General features: G+C 51.8%; 5 protein-coding genes across 5 annotated transcripts, besides 4 other annotated features; 1 reads left to right on the forward strand and 4 right to left on the reverse strand.

The window, feature by feature from the left end:
* The first annotated feature begins 631 nt into the window (after positions 1 to 631).
* Positions 632 to 732: a sequence feature (Similar to U6 spliceosomal RNA (RFAM RF00026) (Erpin+Blast+Yass: E=8.5e-07);~snRNA).
* Positions 733 to 1,393: 661 nt separating this feature from the next.
* PODANS_3_4030 (uncharacterized protein) lies at positions 1,394 to 4,204 on the reverse strand (the record flags this gene model as incomplete). The annotated part of the gene is made up of 2 exons (XM_001909153.1): positions 1,394 to 3,800; positions 3,867 to 4,204. The coding sequence occupies 2 exons, from the start codon at positions 4,202 to 4,204 to the stop codon at positions 1,394 to 1,396; spliced, it is 2,745 nt and encodes a 914-aa protein (XP_001909188.1).
* Positions 4,205 to 4,851: 647 nt separating this feature from the next.
* PODANS_3_4040 (uncharacterized protein) lies at positions 4,852 to 6,546 on the reverse strand (the record flags this gene model as incomplete). Its single annotated transcript, XM_001909154.1, has 1 exon — positions 4,852 to 6,546. One exon carries the CDS (start codon positions 6,544 to 6,546, stop codon positions 4,852 to 4,854), a length of 1,695 nt encoding a protein of 564 aa, XP_001909189.1.
* Positions 6,547 to 8,508: 1,962 nt separating this feature from the next.
* On the forward strand, positions 8,509 to 9,413 carry PODANS_3_4050 (uncharacterized protein; the record flags this gene model as incomplete). The annotated part of the gene is made up of 2 exons (XM_001909155.1): positions 8,509 to 8,771; positions 8,834 to 9,413. The coding sequence occupies 2 exons, from the start codon at positions 8,509 to 8,511 to the stop codon at positions 9,411 to 9,413; spliced, it is 843 nt and encodes a 280-aa protein (XP_001909190.1).
* Positions 9,414 to 13,023: 3,610 nt separating this feature from the next.
* Positions 13,024 to 13,143, forward strand: a tRNA (tRNA-Tyr).
* A 276-nt stretch (positions 13,144 to 13,419) lies between these two features.
* Positions 13,420 to 13,542, forward strand: a tRNA (tRNA-Tyr).
* A 484-nt stretch (positions 13,543 to 14,026) lies between these two features.
* Positions 14,027 to 14,193, forward strand: a tRNA (tRNA-Pro).
* Positions 14,194 to 19,557: 5,364 nt separating this feature from the next.
* On the reverse strand, positions 19,558 to 20,644 carry PODANS_3_4060 (uncharacterized protein; the record flags this gene model as incomplete). Its single annotated transcript, XM_001909156.1, has 3 exons — positions 19,558 to 19,807; positions 19,891 to 20,440; positions 20,548 to 20,644. 3 exons carry the CDS (start codon positions 20,642 to 20,644, stop codon positions 19,558 to 19,560), a joined length of 897 nt encoding a protein of 298 aa, XP_001909191.1.
* A 1,406-nt stretch (positions 20,645 to 22,050) lies between these two features.
* PODANS_3_4070 (uncharacterized protein) lies at positions 22,051 to 23,299 on the reverse strand (the record flags this gene model as incomplete). Its single annotated transcript, XM_001909157.1, has 2 exons — positions 22,051 to 22,592; positions 22,714 to 23,299. 2 exons carry the CDS (start codon positions 23,297 to 23,299, stop codon positions 22,051 to 22,053), a joined length of 1,128 nt encoding a protein of 375 aa, XP_001909192.1.
* Positions 23,300 to 23,324: the final 25 nt, after the last annotated feature.

A 23,324-nucleotide genomic window follows, 5' to 3' on the forward strand; every position in this document is an offset into this window, starting at 1 on the left:
CCAAGACTTGTTTGTTTTGCACAACCCTGATATCACCGCTCATGTCGTGCCCTGTGCCCGCTTTCTTGTGCCGTGATGGCTGTGCTGTTGTGCCCCGCGTCTGTGGTTCATTGCCTCGCCGTAATCGAAGACATTCGGCGGTTCGAGACCGGCAAGTTGTGTCGTGTCTCTGTCCTCGGCTGCTCTGTTAACATCTGCCACGTTGAATTAAGCTCTCCCCCTAACAGCGGGACGTCCCTCAAACTGTCAGGATAATCAGGGGTCATCCCATCCGTCCCTTTGAAGTTGGGGCAATGTGCCAATAGCTGGGCAAACAAGTAGCTCTCGAGTGCTGTCTCTGTTTGCACCGCACGTTTTGAGATGATTCGCTCTCGGGCAAAGGGACACCTTTTTATATCTCCTCAGAGGAAATTCATAAATCAATGCTGGATAACATCCAAAATTATACATCCACCTCTGAAACCACCCCGAAATTCGCCCCCACCACCACCAACAGCGGCCCCACCCCGTGCACAGACCTTTCACACTCGCTCCCCGATTTGCAAGGGTGCACAGGCCACTTTGAAATGGGTATTTAATCTCGGCCACCCAGCCAGTTTTTGTATATTTTTTTTCTCTCTTTTCTTTCCTCGCCCTTCGGGGCATTTGGTCAATTTGAAACGATACAGAGAAGATTAGCATGGCCCCTGCACTAAGGATGACACGCTACTCAAAGAGACGCTACCAATTTTTTCACTGTAATCGCTGCCTTCAAGGTGTGATATGGAGAAGAGATCTTATTTTCGGAGACGCGCTTGATGCTTATGGTGGTGTTTGTCTGGTTGATGTCACTGCATTTCGTGTTGATTTACAGGAGTCCAGGCCCTTGCATCATCATTTGGTACAATGTGTCGATAGAGTTGAAGCCGTGTAGTTGAGACATGCTCGTCTCCCGGGTCACTGCGACTCGCACGACATCACAACTTTGCCACTCTCGTTGTCGAAGCAATCGGGACAATTACTCTCTGAGACCGGTTGCTTATCTCCTCTGCTCGTAAAGAGAACACCAGAACACCAATAGAACAAATAATTAATCAGAGTTCTCTATTTATTTTGGTTCCCTATTTTGACCCAGACTAAAAAGGAAAAAAATAGTCGCATAGAACAGCAACTAAAAACACCGAAAAAAAGAAAAAAAAAAGCAAACACCAAAGCCGGCTAGCCATCTATAGCCAGATGCATGACCAAATCCTCTCAATCAGATGTCCTCCTCTTCCTTGATCTTGACGTCAATGCACTCCTCAATCCGCTCCTCGACACCCACCGCAGTCGCAACGACGATGCTTCCACCGTCCTCCTTCTTGATGTCCACAGAGGTCACCTCCTGCTTGTTATCCTCGGAAACCTCCACCTTCTAAGCAGTAGCCTCCTTGACCTCCTCCTTCACCTCCTCAGCAGCAGGCGCATCGGGGACCTCAACGTCCTCCGCCTTCACCTCCTCCCCCTCCACCCCCTCCTGCTTGACCTCCTCAGCATCCTTCATCTCCTCATCCACCACCCCCCCCTTCTTCTCCTTGAGGTCCTCCTCCGGCAGCTGCTTCTTAATCCCCATATTAATAATAGGCGTGGTATCATTATAAATCCGCAACAGCATCGCGCTCCTGTCCTCCTTGGGCAGCATCAGGTTCAGGCTGTGGAAGCTCTTCCACAACGGCAGAGCCATGTGCTCGTTAAAGTCCTCGTCTGTTGGGTCTTCCGGCTCGACTCTGAGAACGCAGCAGCCCAGACCGATATCCCGGACCCTCTCGCCAATCTCCTCCAGCTTCTTGTACTCGTCCCCGGCAATCTTGGGGAACATCTCGATCAAGAGCTTCTTGAGCGTCTCCTTCTTCTTGAGAACGACCACTCTCTCCTCGCCGATGTAGCCGTGAAGAATGGGCATGCCCTCCGACTGAATACGCCATCTGCAGACCTCGGCCGAGGGGGCATCCTGCTTGACAAACATCTTCACACCACCGTGCACAAACTTGACCTGGCGGCCTTCGTTCAGAGACAAAATGTCACGGACAAGGGCAGAGGTGTAGTAGATGGCCTTGGCGGGCTCGCCCATGGCGTTGCGCACCATGTACCGATCGGTGGGGAAGCGATCTGAGATCTTGTAAAACTTGGTGACGTCCTTGATGACCTCGTGATCGGGAGAGAGGTACTTGAACGGCTCCTCGTATGGGCCCATGCCTTGTCTGACCTTGCGATCGGGCACCGCCTCAGTAGTAGTGGCAGGAGTGGCAACAGCGGGGGTGGTCGACTCGGAAGGCTGCTCCTCAGCCTTGACTTCGTCCTCGGGGGCTTCTTCAGTCTTGGTGACCTCAGGCTCGGCCTCCTTGAGCTCTTCAGCCGCGACGACCTCAGCAGCGACTTCAGGGACGGGTTCCGGAACAGGAGCAGGGAGCTCCTCGACTGGGGTAATCTCATCCTGGACGGTCTCCTCTTCAACCTTGAGCTTCTTGACGCTGGAGTCATCCTTCTCCTCGTCCTCCTCCTCCAGGGGCCTCTTGGTAGCGCCGCTGGACTGGCCATTAGTCCTGGCCACAGGAGGCTGCTTTCTATTCTCCTCGGGCTTGGCCTTGAACTCGGCCTTCTTGTGGAGAGCAGTGATGAAGAAGCCACCGGTATCCTGCTGGTGGGGATAGACACGCATGCAGCGGTCGAGAGGGAGGTCAGCACAGTCGCTGCCCTCGGCAGGGGGGAACATGGACTCGACGAGACGGCTGGGAGTGACACCATCCTCGGTGGACTTGGTGTACTCCTCGACCTCCTGCCATGTGTTCCACAAGCGCTCAGACTTGTCCATGATCTGCCACTTCCTCATGCCGGGCTTGCGCTGGAGACCAGGAAGCTCATTGCTGCAGTCGAGGATTTCAATCTTGTCGGGACCGCCGCATCTCTCAATGGCAGCGGCAACAACGGACTCGTTCTCGACGGGGTTCATGGAGCAGGTCGAGTAGACGACCCGACCGCCTGGCTTGAGCATCTGCAGGGCACGGACGAGAATGCGGACCTGGGTAAGATGGAGACCCAAAGCGCTGCCGGGGGTCCAGTCCTTCCAGAGGTTGACATTCTTGCGAAGGGTGCCGTCACCGGAGCAGGGGACATCGGCAAGAATGCGGTCAAACTTGAGGTAGTTGGGCTTTGTTGGGTTCTCGGGGTTGGGAATTCTGAGGGCAGGATACATGGTGGCGTCGTGGTTGGTGACGATCATGTTGGGCGATGAGAGACGTTTAAGCTGGTGGATAAGCATGTGGCTGCGCTTGTAATCGGCATCGTTCGCGATGAGCATGCCGGTGGCTCTGCCGTCGTCGCTGGGGTCGGCCTCGAGTCTGGCGGCCTCGTCCTCCTGCTTGTCCTCGGACTTGACGGCACCGTTGGCGTCGCCAGAAAAGCCGCTGATGACCTGGCGGATACGGGACTCCTCGCCGCGGTGAATCATCTCGAGAAGCTGAGCAGCCTTGCTACCGGGAGCAGCGCAAAGATCGAGCACAGTCATGCCGGGCTTGAGGTCCATGAGCAGAGGGGGGATCATGGAGACAACCTCCTGTCTGCTAATGTTGCCGACACTGGTCTCGGACACCAAGAAGCGCTGGAACTTGGCGAAGGGAGGGAATTTGCGAACGACGTTCTTGGGGGTGGTCATCATCCAGGCAAGGTCGTCGGGGTACCAAGGCACAACCTTGGGGGCTTCGACAATGACACCATCGTGGGTGATGCTTGTGATCTCGGGGATGTATCTCGTCTGAAGGAGGCGCTTGACGGCAAGGGCGTGTCTATTGTTTTCATGTTAGTGTCAAAGCAACAGTTGAGCTTCAAAAGAACGTCGGCTGTGTATGTACCCTTTGGAGCCAGCGAAGCGGAAACTGTTTGGAAGCTCCCTCCGGTAAGCGGCCCAGAAGGCAGTCTGCTCGTCCTCGGGCAGGTCCTTCAAGAGGGTGTTGTAGTAGGTCTCGAGCTTCTTGTTCTCCTTAACGACCTCGGGGTATGTCTGGTAGGGACGGTGACCATCGCGGCCTCCTCCACGGCTACCACCGCGACCTCCGCGACCACCACGGCCGCCGCCTCGTTTGCCCTTGTAAATATTAGCATACTTGGACAGGAAAGATGATGGAGAGGTGGTGAAAAGGAGGGCCGACGTCTGGAAGAAGGGAGCACATACCCTGTTTCCGCGACCCATAGTCAGTATCTGTCGCAATTGGGGGAGCGTTTGGTTGTCTGGATAGTTGCAATGCGCTCCAATCGCATCAATTCAACTGTTTCCAGTGCACGAAGAAAAAAAAATATGCGGCCGCGCGACTGTCTGAAAGCTTCAATGTGGGGGCGGGGACAATCTAATCTTTTTGGTGGAGTCGCCAGCCAAGGCTCGGTGCCAAGATATCGAAGATCGATCCGAGGATTCCCCATTCAGGGGGCCAGAGTAACGACTTCAAGATGCAATTTGCTTTGACATTCTCATTTTCTTATATTCTCTGTATATTTGATTTTACACTATTATACATGGCGTTCCAGTCCATAGCTAGTTTGGGACAGAACAAAGCTAGCTCAGCCACAGCTATCTCGGAATTTACCAAGAAATACAAGCTCGATATTGACTTCGAGACAGAGCCTCGGCCGAACACGGAGATCGATCACGTCTCCTCTCCTCCCCGTCATACTTGTTCACCTACCCAGAACAACCAGGTCCCTGCTTGTATGGCCATGTGTGAGGGCTGGTCTCTGCTGTGCTGCCATAACCCCAGCCGATTGGTAATCGTGGTGCAGCATGATCCGACATGGGTAACCATAGATGTTCATAAGCTATGCGTCTCGAATACCTGGCTAAGTTCACCCATCGAGCAAACCAACTGTCCAATGGATAACCCTGTCTACACCGTGGCCGTTGATGGCGCTGACGGGAATGGCAGCGCAGTCCTTGATCCACGCTCCCTCAACACCACTGGGGTGAGGCTCATCGCCGCGAGTGACAGCGGCAAGATAGTCTCTCAGTTCGGCAAAGTTTTCCTGCGCACCTGGCAGGTCGCCTTTGGTGGCCACCACAAACCATGGCTTGCCTGCGATGTGAAGACCAGCGCCGGCAGTGGTTGTCTTGGCGACACCAGAACTTGTCCAGAAGTCGCTTTGCATAGTCTCTCCGGCCGACGCGCTCCAGTCAATGGCGGCCTCGCGCTCCCGTTGCTGTTCCTCTTCCTCCCTCATCTGTGCATATAAGCCAACCTCGAGCCACAAGGCCTTGAGTGCTTCGACTGCGTTGCCATTTCCAAGATCGATGACAAACGCAAGCACGCCAGCCCGCTCAACATGACGCAGGAAAGCAATTCCAAGTCCCCTGTCCAAGTGAGCTCCCTCAATTAACCCGGGAATATCGGCGATGGTGAACTTGGTTCGCTGTTGAAGTTCCGGTTCGGCAGGTTCGGCCCAAGGGTCGTCCGATACGTCTTCTGCAGTTACTTTGAAACTTTTCACCACCGGTCGACCCTTGTTGTTATCGAGGACAACTGTGCCGATGTTTGGCTGAAGCGTCGTGAAAGCCCAGTTCCCCACGCGAGCGCGACTGTTGGTGACGGCGCGCAAGAGAGTGCTCTTTCCGGCGTTTGGCAATCCTACCAAGCCGACATCTGCCAATAACTTGAGTTCCATCTCGATTTCCATCGTCATGGCATTCTCACCCCGCGTCGCAAACATGGGCTTGCGCAGGTTCTTGGACACGAAATGTGGGTTCCCAAGTCCACCAAGGCCTCCTGCTGCCAAGAGAATGGGACGAGGTGTCGGTCGAGAGAGGTCCAGATAGACAGGTGCCTTTGGTTGTTTCAGAAGCCGATCGCGAATTGGCAGATCAGGTAGCTCAACCCGTTTGCGTTCCGAAGATGACATGCCGGGATACAGAATCCATTTCTTCCTATCCGGGTCTTCAATCGGCTCTCCATCCTCATCCATCTCCACTGCAACAGGCTCCCGCCTTCTTTTCCGGCGCTTCTTGGTCAAATATTCCTCCACAGCTTCTGGGTCGTCACGGGAGATCTCTCGAACGACGGTGCCGACTGGAACGCTGAGAATCACGTCCTCTCCACGCTGACCGCCTTTTGCGCTTCCCTGACCACTCTTGCCCCTCCCAGCGCGCGCAAATTTTCTCCGCGCCAACTTGTGTAGCGATGTTTCGCTGTGCACTGCTTGGATGTAGATACTCCCGCCGTGTCCTCCATCACCACCATTGGGAGGCCCGTCCGCCATATATGCCTCGCGCAAGAATGAAATACAGCCATGTCCGCCGGGTCCAGCATGAAGAGTCAGTTTGGCCTTGTCGGCAAAGTTGGGCATCGAGTAGTCGTCGGGAGAGGGGTTCAGACGAGTCGTCGCATATTCAATGTCGTCCTGTGCTGGTGCTGAGGGGTCAGTGCTTGCGTGTCGCCTGCCATGGACGGCCAGGTTGAAGCGCGAGATGTGGCTTCCATTAGGCCCAAATATCGATGGGTAAAGAAAGGGAAGAAACACCCGCGGGCCTCGAGAGCCCCGACAGGCCATTGTGAGAGAAATGAGAGGCAAAAATGGTTGAAGATGTTGCTGCTGTTTGTCCCCTGTTCAGATAATTTTGAACAGGGGTCCTTGGGGGTGGGACCGATAAGATAGCGATGGAGTTACCCCATGGTGTGCTAGACAAGCAACCCCTGTCCGGCAGTGGCTGTTGTCACCCGCCACAGCACGTACCACCTGGGGCTTTTGAAGCCGAGCGTGGGAGCGGCTTTCTGCGTCCTTTTCGACTCCAACGGTCAAACGTCCAACGTCGATGTTGAATGTAAAGATATGAGATATATCCAATGCCTCACTTCTTTGGTCAATTGCCTTCCCCATGACGTCTACTTATACTCTCTCGTCAAAGAGAGACGCGCTCAAGGCCCTTGTCCCCTCCCCGCGTCGTGTTCCAGTCTGTCATGCGGGTGCTCATCTTTGGCGTCACGCTGGGCTGGGCTTTCATTTGCTGGACCCGAGCCTGCATTGCTGCATCTGCGTCGACGGCTGGCCCTCCCCGTTGGCAGCATCAAACATGCGGTCAGCATCCGAGACGTGGGTAGTATAGTGCCCCAGAAGTGTCGTTCGTTCGTTCTGCTCAGTTGAGCCATTCCCAGTCCCAAGGCATTGAAGCGTTTTCCAGCCTCTCGTACCCCGTCTTTTGCCCGCCAATCCCGTCGTTGAGCCGCCATTGACCCCCCATGCAGCCGGGCGAGACAGGAGACACCACCACCGAGCACCGTCTTCGCCGCCCGTTTGCTTTTTTTCTTATTAATATTGGATTTTATTTTTCTGTTTTGTGGCATCTCCCCAGATTGTCCCACAAGACACACGAGTTCTTCCTGGACTTGAATCTTTCTTCAAGTCTCTACTGGCCACCTCAACAATACATAACAAATACCGCCGGATCACCCAGTGGTCATTCGGGAAGCGATCTCTCCATATTCCCTCGTCCCGGCTCCACCACCTCCGCTTCACCCCTCTCCTCATCCCCTCGTCCCCTCGTCCGCTCTCTCGCCGTTGTACATCTTGTCACCCCCTCTTTTGCCCCCAGCAGCGTTTTCTGCTGCTACCACTCGAGCCACTCTGCTTCTCTTACTATACTCCGTCTCGGTATCGTGATTAACAAACGGGAACAAGTCAGCCACGCTACTCTGTGCTGGTCCCGCTTCTTTGCGATCATCGCGTGTCGGGATTGGGCTGAACAGGCATTGGGCATCTGCAAGAGCTGCAGACGACTTGCTGCCATACGCCCGCATTCGAGCCACGACACAGATTCCAGACTAAACGTGGTTAAGCCCGCCTTGGTTTGTGTGTGAGCGAGCCAGCGATCCAGCCCTCGCCCAACTCCATCTTCTCCTCCTGCTGCAACCTCGGCCACAATCCACCAAAGAGAGCCTCTCCTCTCTGCCTCCCCTTCCTCCAAACACGAACGACGTGGTTCTGTCCGTCACTGAGCACCCAGGAAAGGTCCCCCAGAATGTGAGTTCTCCTCCGTACAGTCCAGTCCGTACACGCCGTCCAGTCCAGCTCAGCTCACACGCAGATACCCAGACGCTCACGACGCACCATCTATCTGCTTGCTGCAGCTTGAGCATTCGTGGACTGCTTGTTGCTTGCTGCTTGCAGTCAGTCTATTCCCATCGCCGCCCGCCCCGAGTGTGTGTGAGCGTCCTCCTCTCTCCAGGTCAGTTGTTGTTCACCCAGTCTCTCGTCCATTCACGCCCTCTTTGTCCCCCGGTCCCCCTCTCCCAACCTGAGCCTCATCGCTGCCCGTCAGGTGCTGCGTGTTCCTTATCTTCTGGACTGGAAACATCTCCCCGCCCGGCTGATCTTCTCTCCCATCTTCTCCATATCATCTCTTGTTATTCTGGGCAGGACCCCAGAGCACAGCTGTTTCATGACCATAGATCATGAGACTGTGTACTTTTGTGTATCATCACCTTGACTTGAAAGCCTCAGACGGGCACCTTCCCCATGAACCACCAACCACCACCACACCGAGACATTTCCAACGGTCAAGCACTAAACATGTATTCCAGAGACTACAATTACAACAACAACAACAACACCTCCCCCAACACCAAATCCTCCCGCAAAGGGGTGATCAGGATGGATCCCGATTGTGCCATTTGCCACGCCCCGGCTTCTCACGCCTGCGAGTGTGAAGCCAAGGGTCTGGAGGTGGCGGTCCGGCAAGCCGAGGCCCGTATGATGCAGTCTATCTACAATGACATCAGGTCAGTATCCCCTATCTTGTCACTATCAAAGGTCTTCATAGACATACTAACACTCATGGTAGATCATGGGTTCGCGCACACGCACAGGACTATATCCTCGAGTACTTCCGACTGTTGACAGAGCGACGCAAGGCGACACATGCCCAACACTTGGAACGCATCACTGCTCATGCCTACCACTACTACCACGCTCCACCGCATCCCAATGAGATCGCGGCCGCGCAACAGGCGCTCAAGAGGGGTATCGATGAGGACTGGCAAGCATCGGTTCAACGCTATCCCGAGGTACTCGAGTACTTCTACAGCTTGGTTGAACTGACCCTTCCCGACGATAACGAGCCTGCTGTCAAGGACCCGCCCCTCAGCGCCCTCCAAGGGTCTCGCAAAGCAGCTCGACGAAACACTGGACCAGGGACTGCTGTGAGCGGCCCTAGCCTCGCAGCCCCCCCTCCTCATCTCCATGAGAGAGAGCCTCTGCCACTTCCTCGAGGCCGGACCCCGCCACCACTTGAGCCCTTGCGCGAGAGAAGAACGCCTGCGCCACCAGGAGGAGGAAGAAGGCAGTCTTACAGAGGCCCTCCACCCGGACCCCCACCCCCGCCCGCTTCTGCTTACTTCCCACCGCAGTATGGGCCAATGTAAGCGATCATCAGAACTAGATCGCTAGCATTACACTCCTGGGGAGTTCCTGTCACGGCGGTAGCGACCTGGGCTCGCTCTTTTGCATCATCATCTCCTTTGTGCCCGCGCTCGAGACGTTTTATCACCCAACACACCCGCTCCACCTTCAAGACGCCAACGAGACCACGAGAGCATCATGTCCCCGGATTTCTTTTCCCATGGTTATGATTTTCTTCCCACGGTTTACGATTTCTGCATAGCCTCGGTTGTGGTTTTTTTCGATGGCATCATTTTTGATTTACTCACGTTTTGGACAACTTCAGTGTTCCTCCGATACTCACGACAGCCATAGACGTTGTTTGTGTCTCTTGAGAGTTGAACATCATTTTGGACAAACAACAACGAAGGAGGAGGAGCTTTACACATGGATATTTTTTATGTTTCTTTTTTTTTTTTTGCCTTTGATTTTATGGCGAACCGGTTCAAACAGTACGGATTATGGTCGGGATATCTCATGCTGAACTTTTTTTGTCACCTTTCGCTCACCTCCACAACTTTTTTGGGGCGTTCTTTTTTTCCTGCTGTTCGGAGGCTATTTTTGTGTACCGCGCTTTTGCTGGCTTAATATCGCTTGAACCGACACCCCCTCTCCGTTCTTCGACTGAGTTGATAACACATGGGGAAAGGGAAGAAAACCTGCATTTACCACGAGAGAGAGAGAGAGGATAACGGCGGATGTCTGAATGATGGATGGGGGAACGTTTTTGGATTACCTTATTGATACCGACATATGAGATTGTTTGTGTTTTGAAAAAGAAAAATTGGGAAAGAAACGGGGAGATTGTGGAGGAGATATCATGGTTTGTTTTGTTATGATGGATGGGATGGGATTTTCTCTAGTACATTTTGTTGAGTTATGTTATCTTTCGACGGGGAGGCAAAGGGGAGTTGGAGGGCTTGATTAACATCGGCTCTTGGTTCTCCCAGACGGTGAAGGGGTAGGGCATCCGCCAGGAAAGTCGTCGATGTTGATTGACTGACTCTGGCTGGAAGACTGGACCTTGGTACCGCCGTCGTTCTGTGACCTACCCTGGAGGAGAAGGTCTGTGTACATACGGACGATAAAAAAAACATTAGGAAATTGAGATTATCGGATCTCTGTATTGTTTCTCTTGCTGCCTGTGCTGTTATCGTTGCCGTGACGCCTGTACTTGTGCCACTATCACCGTCGACACCGTTACCTAACCGACAACGGATCAGAATATCACTTCTCCAACGCAAACCGACCGTCGATCAAGATCCACAAACGGTAGCAACCCGATCTCCCCATTTAACAAGATCTACTAAAACCCACACAAGTATCATCACTTGTCAAACTAAGATGATCCAACCGGAAAAGCTTGATTGACTAGCTAGGGCCCAGGGAACCGGAAGCTGTCGTGTGTTCCATCAGTTCTCACGACAGCATCACTTACACACTCAATCTATTGTCTTCCCGTTCAATCATCAAACCCTGGCCAAGAATAAACAGCCGGAAACAAAACCAACCCTGATCTGTAGAGCCCAAGAATAGAAACCAACTACCTTCTTCCCCTCGGTTTCAACGGTGCCCAACCCTCTCTCCTCCCCGCCCCCTCGCTGCCTTATTCGTTCGTTCGTCTTACCTCCTTTAAGAAACCGGTCAAACTCCTGGCTCGGAAAGCTTCCACGTCCGCGCGCTAACAACGGATAGAAAATGGGTTACATGCACGTCATGTTTCGGGTGGTGTGATGGGAGGTAACGTGGAGATGATCATACTTATCTGGACGAGTGTTATGGATGGGACGGCTGCTTATAAACAAGAATCCTCCACCTCCTTCGAGCACCATCCACGTTTTCCTTCTAGCGTCTTCTTGCATGGGCTTCTTCCAAGAATACCATCCCCATTCCTCATCCTTGCTTTGCTGTGCACTGCTTACCATTGAGGACGTGAGACTTATTTTTTTTCTGAGGTGATACGAAAGGACAACGCAATGCCTAGTTGAGCGTTATGGGATAGTACTGTATGAAAAGAGGGGAGGAGAGGGCTTTGAGTGGCTCGGTGCCCGACCAGATGGGGGGTTCTAGGGGGGGAAGTCTGGCATGTGATTTCAGTCCAGCTTTTCAGCATCGGGCCGGGGATCGGACTGGAGAGAGTGGACGATATCCGAGGACGGGTTCGGACATCGTGTCTAATCTTCAAAGTCCTCATCATCTACCTTGGTTTGGCTTGTCTAGTTGCAGGTGAGAGGATCGAGGGGAGCACTCCGTCCGGAACATCTTAACGTGGTATCGCAGTAGGTAGGTAGTTTGAGCTTTAACGTATCATCAACTACTATATCAGTGGTGGATTTCAAGAAACACAACCGACGCCGAGCCCCTCTCTCTGCCCTGCCTCATCTACCTCGATCAGTTCCTTCCCTCTTCCCTCACCCTCTTCACGCTCCTTCCCTCACCCCCTTTCAACGCTCCTTCCCCGAACGCACCACTACAACCCAGCGACTTCTCTCCTTCCTCGGTAATCACAGCTCCTTCCTTGCAAACCTTGTACCACCTTTCCGAACCACTTCCCAACAACAACATCAATTAACTGCTACTACGGTGGCAGTCCTAACAACCTTGGAGACCCAGGTTCGAATCCTGGTGCGAGGAAATCTCTTTTTCTTTTTGTTCTCATTTGATCAGTAGCTATCTGTCCTTGCAGACAGAGGTGGACGTGAGAGGAAGGAAGGAATGCTGATTTTTGGGCCCCTGGAAGTTTCTCGGGATTTGCTGCAGCAGGCGTGAGCTTTTTCTCGCTGGGTGGATATCACTCCTTTTTGAGAACTGTGTGAGATGTGACGGAGGATGGTCTGTTCCTTGGTGTTATCCTGCCTCTTGATATTCGACTTTTATGGTTTTCCCTGGTTGTTTATCCGGTGATTCTGTTGTGTCCTGTGTGCCAAAATTGTTGGTCAACAACTACCACTCCTTGCCGGCATATGTCCTTGATTTCGCAGCAGTCACCGTTGTCGGTTTGTATGCCCTAAGAGCAACAATGTGCCATGGCAAATCAATGGCGTTCTCCTGTTCTGGAAAGTCCGGCCTCACACTTCCTCCGCTCAGCTCCCACCTGTCCTTCTGCTCCTTCGCCTCCCCGACTGCCTTCCCCCGCATGGATCTCTTGTCTAAGAAACCGCCCCCCTCCCCCTCCCTTAATATACCTCCGGACAACATATTAATCTTTTGCTTCTTTGACAACACACGTCGTGATGTGGGATGTCATCTTTTGCCTGATGTTGTTGGGCACAGTGTACTGTTTTGGACCTATGTGTTCTTGTAATTAGAATATGCTAGCTCAGTACTTGATTTTTCTCTACGTGACATCGGACCTTGGATCACTCTTCCCTTGCAATGGCATCCATAACGGCAGCCTGATCTTCAAGAGCTCCATGCCTGAACGAGCACGCCATCGACACCTTCCCTGATTAACCACCAAAGTGAGCTCCTGCCTGTTTCCTGGGTACTACACCCCCGAGTACCTTCCCCTCTACCGCACACATCCCCGGGCCTTCCCCAGGATACACCAATCTCCTTTCTGTCTCACCTTCCATCAAAGCAGAACAAAAACCAGTCGGTGTGGTGTAGTGGTTAGCATCCCATGATGTAGGGCCGTTTGAATTAGTTGCTTGCAGCTGTGTTATATTCCTATCCTGCTTCATGGGGGCCCGGGTTCGACTCCTGGCACGGGCAGACATTGAAGTTTTGCTTCCTTTTGCTTGTGGCTATCTTTGGGTGTATGGGTTAGACCGTGGTTGATGCTTTTTGAGGGAAGAGAGAGGCTTGAAGTTACACACCGTCGTCTGTTGTGACTGACTCCATCTTCTTACCCGGCCCCTAGGTAGTTCCGTCTCTCTACACACCCACCCTCACCTCACCACTCTTCCCTCCAGCATCACCTCCCCCTTCCTCCAATCACATCAACCCATCGGCTTTCCCACTTCCCATCAGAGAGAGATCAAATCGTCAGCCTGTGTGGTGTAGTGGTTTTCATTCCATGAGGTAATTTGAAGCGGGTTGTGGGATTTATCGAGTGTTGGATTACTTAGCTCCCTACCTCATGGGGCTCAGGCTCGATTCCTGGCGCGGGCACAGCAGCAGGAGTTGATCATGTTTTGCCGTTCTTGGGTTTTGCTTTTCTTGTTGCTGTTTGAGTATGCCTTTTGGCTTGTGCAATCTTGACATACTGCTACTGGATGGGGGGATGTAAAGATCGCGGTGGTGGATGTTGCGGAGGAAGTTGAGAGGTGAGGGTGAACTGTACATAGCATTTTTTGGTCAGGTAGGTAGGGGGTGATGACATTCTCGATGGTGTTTTTCTCGGCGCTTGTGCGGATGGCCGGCTTTGAACAAGCACACATACAACCTCTCTACATTTACCCCTTCATACCTTTGATGTTCAGAAATCCCCAACGAGCCACCATCTCAGCCAACTCTCCTGTCCCTCCTCTCCTTCCTCCTACCCCCAGGCTCCTTCCCCTTTTCAACTCTCCCCTCCGTCACCACCCCCTCCTTCCTCCAGGCAGGGACCTACATCATTCCCATCTCTTACACACTTGCCAACAGAAAACCAAAAGCCCGTGTGGTGTAGTGGTTGCATTCCATGAGGTGGGAATTTATATAGGCGTTCCGGATCAGCGTCCAGCGTCCAGTGTTCGAATTACATGAAACCCATAAAGAAAGAGAAAAAATGATCCAAGCTTCCTATCTCATGGGGCCCAGGTTCGACCCCTGGTGCGGGCATACTTAGTCGGTCAATCTTTTGCTTTTTGGGGAGTTGATTTTGGTGATGATGTCGAGGGGTTGGATTGGTGGGGGAAAAGGGGTAAGGAAAGGGGTTGGTGTTGAGATTTACCAATAACAATAACGCAATGAATTCTTAACCAATCCAAAATAAAAAGACATTTTTTAGGGCAAAGTACGGTGCCTGGAAGTTGTTTTCGTGAAGATTGAATAGGCACCTAACGTTGGTACAAATGGTAGTTGGCGTTGATGTAGTGAGGTACTTTTCCAGCTATAATTCCAGTCACCTGAATTTCAAGTGTTGTATATATATCAATTGAAAGAGATTATGCGGTATTTCAAGCTATACGTTACAAGGTTACCTGGGTGGGAATGTTTGGGGTTGGTAAGTTCCGTACATATCTAGTGTACTCTCCCTTCCCTCACGTCACGGTCTGAACGGCCGGTAAGACTATTATGTGCCTCTGTAAGCGTCATTATGAGTGATTCAAGCCCTGTGATGGATGATGTTTCCTCCCATTTAATCGCGCATGGATTGCTCTTCAGATAGTCCAACTCTTGCTCCAGAATTATGACACCACCGGGTGGATGAGATGCGATGTCCCAATGACCGTATTCGAGTGCCATTCCCAGTGGCGATTGAAACGAGCCACCGTCTCCGAACACCCAGAGAGTCAGGTTCAACCTGCGCGAAGCCACAGCTTCATGTTTGATGAATAGTTTCAACAACTTCCGTATGCGAGTTGTAGACAGCGAGAGCAGGCGGGGTATAGGTTAACCCTTTGTGAGCTACGTCTTGAAGGACGGCCCCCGGTACTGATGCCGAATGTAGGTCAGTTTCGACCTGGCTCAAAAGTTTCTGAACAGTTTCGAGGTGACCCAAGGCAGCAGCCGCACCTAAAGGAGTCCAGCTTGAGCTGTACTTAGGATCATCAACTTGAATGTTTGGATTCGTTTCGTGTGCTTGATAGAGTGCCTGGGCAAAACCTCATTGTCGCTACCTCGCTCTTTAATTGACTCGGTGAGATCTGGAAACCCCCCTGCAGCTACCCATTCGAGTGCGCTGCTTGCTGGAACAGGGGAATCCAACTCATGATCTTTGAGCATCTGAGTTATAGCATCGTACAGAAGGGAAAGTGACCTCCAAAACTCTGTGGCTGGAAAATAATATCGAGACATGGACTCGAGAGCGAAGAATCTAGGATCAAGAATTGCGCGCAGAGCTTCCCAGTGCTTCCCGTCAACCAGGATCTGTAAAGGCGATATGCCATCTGCACCTCGTATCATCACAGCATGCATAAGTGGTTGAGCTGGGGAATCCTTGCCGGTGAATGTCGAATCTATAAACGTGTAAGAAAAACTTGGTATTTCCCTTCCGCCCAGCGACATGGAGGGCAGTATTCCTGGGTTGATGTTCAGTGGACGGTAGTAGTAGAAGGCTGAACCATTCGTGTGGGAAGGCAAAACTCCCAATACGCGGCGTTGTCCAACCTGAAGGCGCCGGCAAGGTCAGGAGACATCCTGTACCAGTGATCCTCGTGCTCTTTGTTAGGTTCCCAGATAATTATCCCATCAAGTGCTGCTCGGCACGTCAGATCGAACCATCCTCTCAGCACTGCCTCAGGCACCTGGCCAACCACGTGTCCAACCGTGAACTTGGACTCATACATGGGCGCCATGTTGTATGCCCTCTTGTTTCTTGCCTCGTAATTGTTGTCAATCCAGGCTCGAACTACAAGCATGGCCGTATTGGGGTCCTCCATAAGAATCCAATAGAGAGGCAGGGCTCGCTCAAGCCGAGCTGCCGTTGTATCTGCTCCGGAAGCAAGAAGAATTCTGGTAGTATCTTGATCCCTCATCAGAAAAGCCCATGACAACGCGGTACACCCGTATTTGTCCTTGTCATTTATGGTAGTTTTGGCTTCTTCATACGCCAATAACGTGGTGACCACATGACATCGGTTTAGATGTCGGACCGTCCATGGAATCATCAAGTGCAGTCCGTCCAGACTTGTCTTTGGCAGTAATGTTGATGCCACCGTTGCACAAGGTCTCCACTACTTCCACAGATTAAGATAGCGCTGCCAGATGTAGAGCTGTCTTCCCATGATTGTCAACCAGGTTGATGGACAATCCCCGTTGCTCCAGAAGCAATTTGACAACTCTCTCGTGTGGGAATTAAATGCAGCCACATGAGTGGCGGCCATTTCCGTCTGGTCTTTGCTGTTGATGTCGGTGTGTTCAAGGTCCTTCATGACTTGTTCGACATTGCCGTCGGCGGCTGAAGTTTGCAAACTCTTTTTGGCCCTTTTCGGCACTCTGGGTAATCTGTAACGTGCGATAATGGGAGAGGATTTGAACGAGGCTGGGAGAATGGGCATGGTGCTCGACGTTTGTGTAATACCTAAGATAGGCAAGTGCCAGGTAGCCAAGAGTGAATCCCTACCTTTTTTATCGAACAGTCTGGAAGAATGGGAGTAATGATAATGTCTGGCGAGTATACTAACTTGAGGGCGAGACAGGGAGACATCGAGGACGATAAGTAGGTGCTCTGTCAGATAGGTAGAAGGTGGTTGAGCTAGTACTAACGGGCTTGGCCCTCAACCACCAAGCCACATCGATTGTTGGGCATCAATCATTCTTACGCCAGCCGCTCATGCATGATAGGCCCTCTCGAAGTATGAGACTTCGATCAGGCTAGAATATTATCGGAATCACGGCTGAATAGCTACCTATCCAGCTGGGCACAGCCATCTCTCCCCCATCACCCATGCTGATCCGCCTTTCGAGCCAAACTGGTTGAATGATCTATACACAGAGCCTGCGTTTGGAGCATCATCGTATCTTTGCCCAATACTACCCTCTCGCGAATAATGGAACAGGTCAGTTGGCAACCAAATTCTAACCGCCGCGGAGCATTCGACATCATTCAGAGCTGTGCCATCACAGTCTTCGCCTGTACCTGGACTGTTCAACATCTACATGTCCCTGGACATAACGTATGGTGGCGTCATCATTAGAGAGCTCACAAGCTTTCGAGACTGCCTCGGACGCTTCTCAAAATGACACGAGAACTTTCACGCCTGTACTCGGCAGCCACCTGGCGCACAATCTTGATCAATTCGAAAAACTTCAGGTCAGCAAGGATGATATTAAAGACAAGGGCAAGTCGGACAACTTTGCCAAGGCGGTTGCCATGCTGCAGGTTCTGCAACTTGTACTCACTCTTATTGCGCGCCATTTTCGGGAGCTCCCATTTGCGCAGCTGGAAACACTGACCCTGGCGATTGCTATCTGTGGTGTTGGCACTTGGATCGCGTATTGGTGCAAACCTAGGGCTGTCTCAGTACCTATCAAGCTTGAACTTCGCCCAGCCTCAGACGATGAGGGGGCAGTTAGAAGTCTAGAGGGACCTTCCAGGGGAAATGAATCGGGGAGAGAGAATGCTGTCCAGAAGAAGCATGTGGATTCCGGTATCAAGTCGAGAGGGGGGCCTTCTGGTACGTGGAATGGCGTACAGGTCAACGGGGATCAACAGGATTCCACCGAGGACCAAATTAGGGACGACACAACCCGTGAATCGAAGCAGGAGACTGGCTATCCCGAGTTTGGTCCGGACGAAAAGGTGTTTGAAAGCTTTTGGGGTGTTCTGACCGGTATTCGGGAGGAGAGAACTAGGGGGTTGCCTGAGCGAGTGCCAAATGACAGCGTGCCAGCCCGCTCGTTAGCTGTTGGGGAAACATACAGTCTTACAAACGTCTTGGATTTTACTTCAGGCCGTGTTTGGTAGCTTGCTTCTGCCCTGGTAAAGACGAGAGTACCACGGTCCGCGACTTGAGGCTTGAAACAATCCCCAATTATATTCAGATCATGGCCAAATTTCAGGAGGGAAATTCGACCTCAATACGCGCTACAGTTCGAAACCCTTGCGGATCTTGTGAAAGGTAAGGGAACAAGGAAAATGGTCGAGAAAGCAGCCAGGACCAATGTCTACCCTAGAAATATGATGCACGGTGCGGTTAACCTATCTATTTTTATTTTATTTCACTGCTATTGTTTACTGCGTTGCACGGTTGGTGGTTGTTGGTGTAGGGTTGTCAAGCTTGCGATCTATGCCGGATGGCGTCTATGTGACAACTTGGACAAAGTAAATTTCCTCAACCTTTTAGATGAATGACTTGGGCTTTAGAGAAGGAAAAAGGTGACTCGAAGGGTCGAGTGTGGGTGTATAGAGCATGGAACTCTTTTTTCTGTTTCTCCTCGGTTCAGGTAGATGAGCTTTTAGCCAATACTTCAACTCCGGTCAAACAATAGAATACTGCTATTCGGGGCCAGTTGAACCTTGTTCGCCCTACTTATCCAAGCTGATGGACTATTCTATGACCTCGTGCAAGTGCCAAATGGTACACTATACTCTATAGAGATTTGGTATTTCTGAAGATAAACCACCAGTCCTTGTAGAACTGCGAATAGGATAGCAACAACTCAATATCCAACACCACCATAATTCTCTTATTTCGCCGACATTGCTCATAACGACAAATCCCACAACAAAGAACCATGAGCTTCTCTTTAGATACTGGTCTAATTGAGACATAGATAGGTCATTACCATACCCAGCATCCCCAAACTCACCCTAAGAACCTATTCATACTTCCCAGTACCTCTAGAATATCTTCCGGCATTTTCTATTTGTTTCCTACCCCCCGTCAAATTCTGTTCCTCCTTCTCGCCCCCTCCTTCTCCCCTACTATCAACGCTTCTTTCTTCTCCACTCCCCCCATTCTACAGCTGGTTCGCCAGATATATACCCCCCTCCTCCCATCCCCGTTTTGATAAGAAGAAAACAGGCATAACTTCCACATAATGTAATGGTCTGATATCTCAGGGGTTTCCCCAACAACTTCTGATCTCTGTCAGACCCAAGTTCCTGGCGTGAATCACACAATTGCTCCTGGCACTCTCTCTTTTGACTGCTATTGCTACCAGCACTGGTCTGTTGACACGTCAATTGCAGGCACTCTTCACTCCATCCGCAAAAATAACCTCAGGACGGGAGCGCGAGAGAGAGATATTGTCCAACACTACATCTAACCCCCACCACAGTCCCAGCACTACTTAGATCCGGCTAACCACCCCCACAGCGTGACGCTCAACAAAGCACATATAAAAGTAGAATCTCAATATTTTCCCATGACCCCCCTTCAAACGCCAGCCTACCTGCCTACCTAACTAACTCGTAGGAACCAAAAGCTCCGAAACGGATACACTGACTGCTGTAGTTGAATAAGTCCCCACCTATCAATACACCTCTCCTCTTCCCTCCCCTTTAACTCCCTCCCCATACCACACCATTTCTCTTCTTCAAGAGATAAAACACAAACACCCCAACCCCAAATAAAACACCGCCAACGGATACACCGCCAACCCAACCCGATTCTTCACCACCCCGCTACCCCCCAGAATACTCACCCCCGCCGCCAAACTCCACCCAACCAACACCAAATAAACCGGAATCCTCGCAATCCAAATCAGACTCACAGCCGACAGCAACGCGGCAATGACGAGCGGAAAGAGGGTATACCCAATGATACAGACACTCTGCGCAAAAGATCTGTTCTCATGTCAGCCATCCCCCCTCTCAACAACAACAACAACAACAACAACAACAACAACCCCAAAAAGAGCAGTACTCACATATTCCCCCCCAACAACCTTATCTGGACCGTAACAACCCCCATCCCAACCCAAACCATAGCGAAAACCCCACTAAACACCACCTCCCTCTGCTGCTCCCTACTCTTCAAGCTCAGCAGCGTCGACAGCAAAAGACAAAACACCAACGGCCCCCACAAATCCCAATCCCTCAGCCCGCTGCTCATGTGGTTGTTGCTCAGCAAGCTATCCGCGTCCATCGCCCTTGACGCTAAACCAACAATTTCCTCCCTTGCCTGGGCCAACCGCAAGTTTCTGACGTCCGAAATCGAGGACATGGACCCGCCAAAGAGGTACTTTGGGTACAGGACTTCTTTCAGCTTGGACCAGATGGCGGAGAGATCCCTAAGGAGGGTGGCGGAGACGGGCTCGTCGATTGTGTTTAGGGGTGCGGCGCGGTCTTCACCTGATAAACCCCAGCGGGAGGAGAGGGCTGTGGCGGTTTGGGAGGCGGAGGTGATGCTGCCTTGGGGGAGGGGGCGGGAGGTAGAGGAAGAGGGGGCTAGGGGGTCGTCGAAGGAGTTGAGGTCCGCTGTACGAAGAGAAGGAAAACAAAAAGAGGTTAGTAATGAGAGGGGGGAAAGGGGGGAAAGGGGGGAAAGGGGGGAAAGGGGGGAAAGGGAGAGGAAGGGGGGTTACCATCATCGGGATCGATTAAATCGTGGATATCCTCGTCGTTGTTCTCGAGGTCGACTTGGGGGGTGGATTGGTAGTGGCTTCTGTTCGGGGCCGCCATTGTGTCTCTTCTTGTGTGCCGTTGACCTCCTGCTTTTGACCCGTTTGGTTATTGCTGTATTATTGCCGTCGTTTATATTTCCCAACGCTCGAGGTGTTCATGCGCGACCAGTTTGTTTCGCTATTCAAAGCCAATGCCGTCGTTGTAAAGCAGCGCCGCGCAACTCTCTCAAACAGAACTGACGGTTGCCAGAGACCACCTAGCGGCCAGATTGCCGGGCCAAGCAAAAAGCCAGGTACCGGGGTACCTCAGCTGTTAGTCCATTGTGGGGCAACCCAACTCCAAAGCCAGGCAGGGGGGAGCTTGGGCCCCTTTTTTTCTCTTTGGTTCTCCAACTTTTTGGGTGTCTTGACCCACCTGCCTTTTCTGGGTTCTGGGGGTCATTAGTCTTGATGGTGATTCCATTCATTGTTGACGAAACGGCAGCTTGCGTTCAGGATGGGGGTCATGTGGTTTGTTTTTTTCTTCATTTATCATCAGCAATATCTCCCACTCACCTCCGGAACCTTGAGGACCAGGTTGGTAGGTAAATGAAACTTGTATATCCAGCATCGATTCTGCACCTCCCCATATTCACCCTCTATATATCGATCATGCCTTTCCCCTTCCGCCCTTCGCCTTCGACGGACACTGTGATGAATAAATTTTTTTTCTCCCGAGACCGAACCCCCCGACCGACCGGGATATCTCCCATCAAAGGATAAAAAGCTAAGCTGCTGTGTCCCGCTAGTTGAAAAAGAGCGAATAAATGCTTGTGACACACGATCGGAGGGATCGTGATTAACGAGAGGGCCCAGTTTCTCTCTCTCTCTCTCTCTCTCTGTGAAGGGATCCCTTGGTGTGACCATTCCCTCCCTCTCTGCCCCCTCTGTTCACGGAGCACGGCGTAGATGGGGTGACTATCAAGTCTCGGGGAGAATATACATTTACAGAAACCCACGGCATCATTCCCTCTCTCCCTCCACTATACTCATGAACATATCCCTCTATTCCTGCAGCTACCCATCACCTCAACCACACAATTGTATAAACTTTTGTTAATTTCCATAAGTAGTATTAATTACTAAATAACAAAATGCCCCCTCCTCATCCCCACTATCTCCATCCGCCTTCCATAAATCCAAAAGGGTATCATCTCTCTTCCCAAAACCTACAGAACCCAGAGCGTGAAACGAAAAAGTATTAGAGTGATTGGTTGTTTTATCTGTATCAGTTCCCCATGCCTTATGCAGTTGTTTTTTTTGATATGTGGTGAAAATAGCTGAACTAAACAATGCCATTAATATGTGAATAAAAATCTCCCCATTCGTCTCGACCAAATTTTTCGTCTTGTGTAAAAAATGCGGCATGTGATACATGACTGGTGAAATCCAAAACCAGCCGAAACACCTTCATGATGAGAAAAATTACTGCCAGAAATATCGAGTTGATGCCGATGGCTCACCCGTATTTGGTGGGAGTGGCCCGTGGTTGGGTATTGATGAGCGAGATGATGATGGCTCGCCCCATTGTGGTGTTTGTAGCTGGCAACGGGCCGGTCCTGGTTGTGCTGCTTGTGATTGTGTTTGTTGAGAGTAATAAGTTCGATGTTGCTGCTGCTGCTGACTGGCCTCATATCCGCCGCCGTACCGATAAGGCGATGGTGCCGCTGCCGGTGGTGACCATGAGTTCCGACTGTATTGTTGATGATTCCCATACATTCCGTCGTCTAATGATGCATGCCGAGTTCGAACGTAACCATGAGGGGCCCCGGCTAGTGGGTGGTGGTTCGCTTCATATGCCGCCTTTCCCTGTTCTTGATTGTTGCCATTTGGATCCCACACTGGAAGCCTATCCTGTGGTTGCGCTCCTCTCCTCGGCATGCCGTGACCATAGGCGGCCATATTTCCGTTGATACCGGTTAACGCCCAGGCAAACACGGCCACATCCCGGATCGATCGCATTAGGTCTGTTGGTAATCAGTCTCTGGTTCTCCTCGGTAATATCCAGTGGTGTCTAGACGAAAAGTTTGTTGAGAAACAGACCCTTTGCGGGACGTCCCACATCGGACAGAGAAAGGTTTCACTTACGGTCCATCGGAGGTCCGCCTGCCGCCTTGACGCTTTCGCGGAGCGGCATGTACTGGGGAAGAAATGGCGGGCGGAACGTGTAGAGGAGATCGGGCGGTATGTAGGGTTCGATCGGTTGTTGGGCCCACGGTGCTGCAAAGAGGCCATTCTGGTAGTTGAACGCCGAAGGAACCACGGGCTGCAGGTCGGGGATCGGTGGTCGTGCCCTGCGCAGCACGACGACCAGTCCGTCTGATGTGCACGAAACCACAGCCTCCAACTCAAACGTCCGGGGCGATTGTACAGGCAAAGTGTTTGAGCTTGCCGTGGTGGCAGAACTTGCCGAGCCTTCCCTACCGTCGAGGCATATCCTGTCATCGTCCTCATCCTTGATCACAATCACCGAATCGTCGTCGATATCCATGTCGTTGCTATCCGAGTTCGCTCTGCTGCTGTTGTCGTCCAGGTCTTCGTCCTCGTCCTGCTCATCCTCACTCTCATCCGCCTCGTGTTCCGAGTTGGCCCGCGGATCTTTGTACCAAAAGCGAAGATAGGCGATCGACTCGTTTTCTTTGGCGCCCTCTAGACACCTGGATGCTCGTTCCATACAGTCTTGTGAATGCAGTCGTCTT

This window comes from Podospora anserina, chromosome 3 (genome assembly GCF_000226545.1).
Source record: "Podospora anserina S mat+ genomic DNA chromosome 3, supercontig 2".
NCBI lineage: Eukaryota > Fungi > Ascomycota > Sordariomycetes > Sordariales > Podosporaceae > Podospora > Podospora anserina.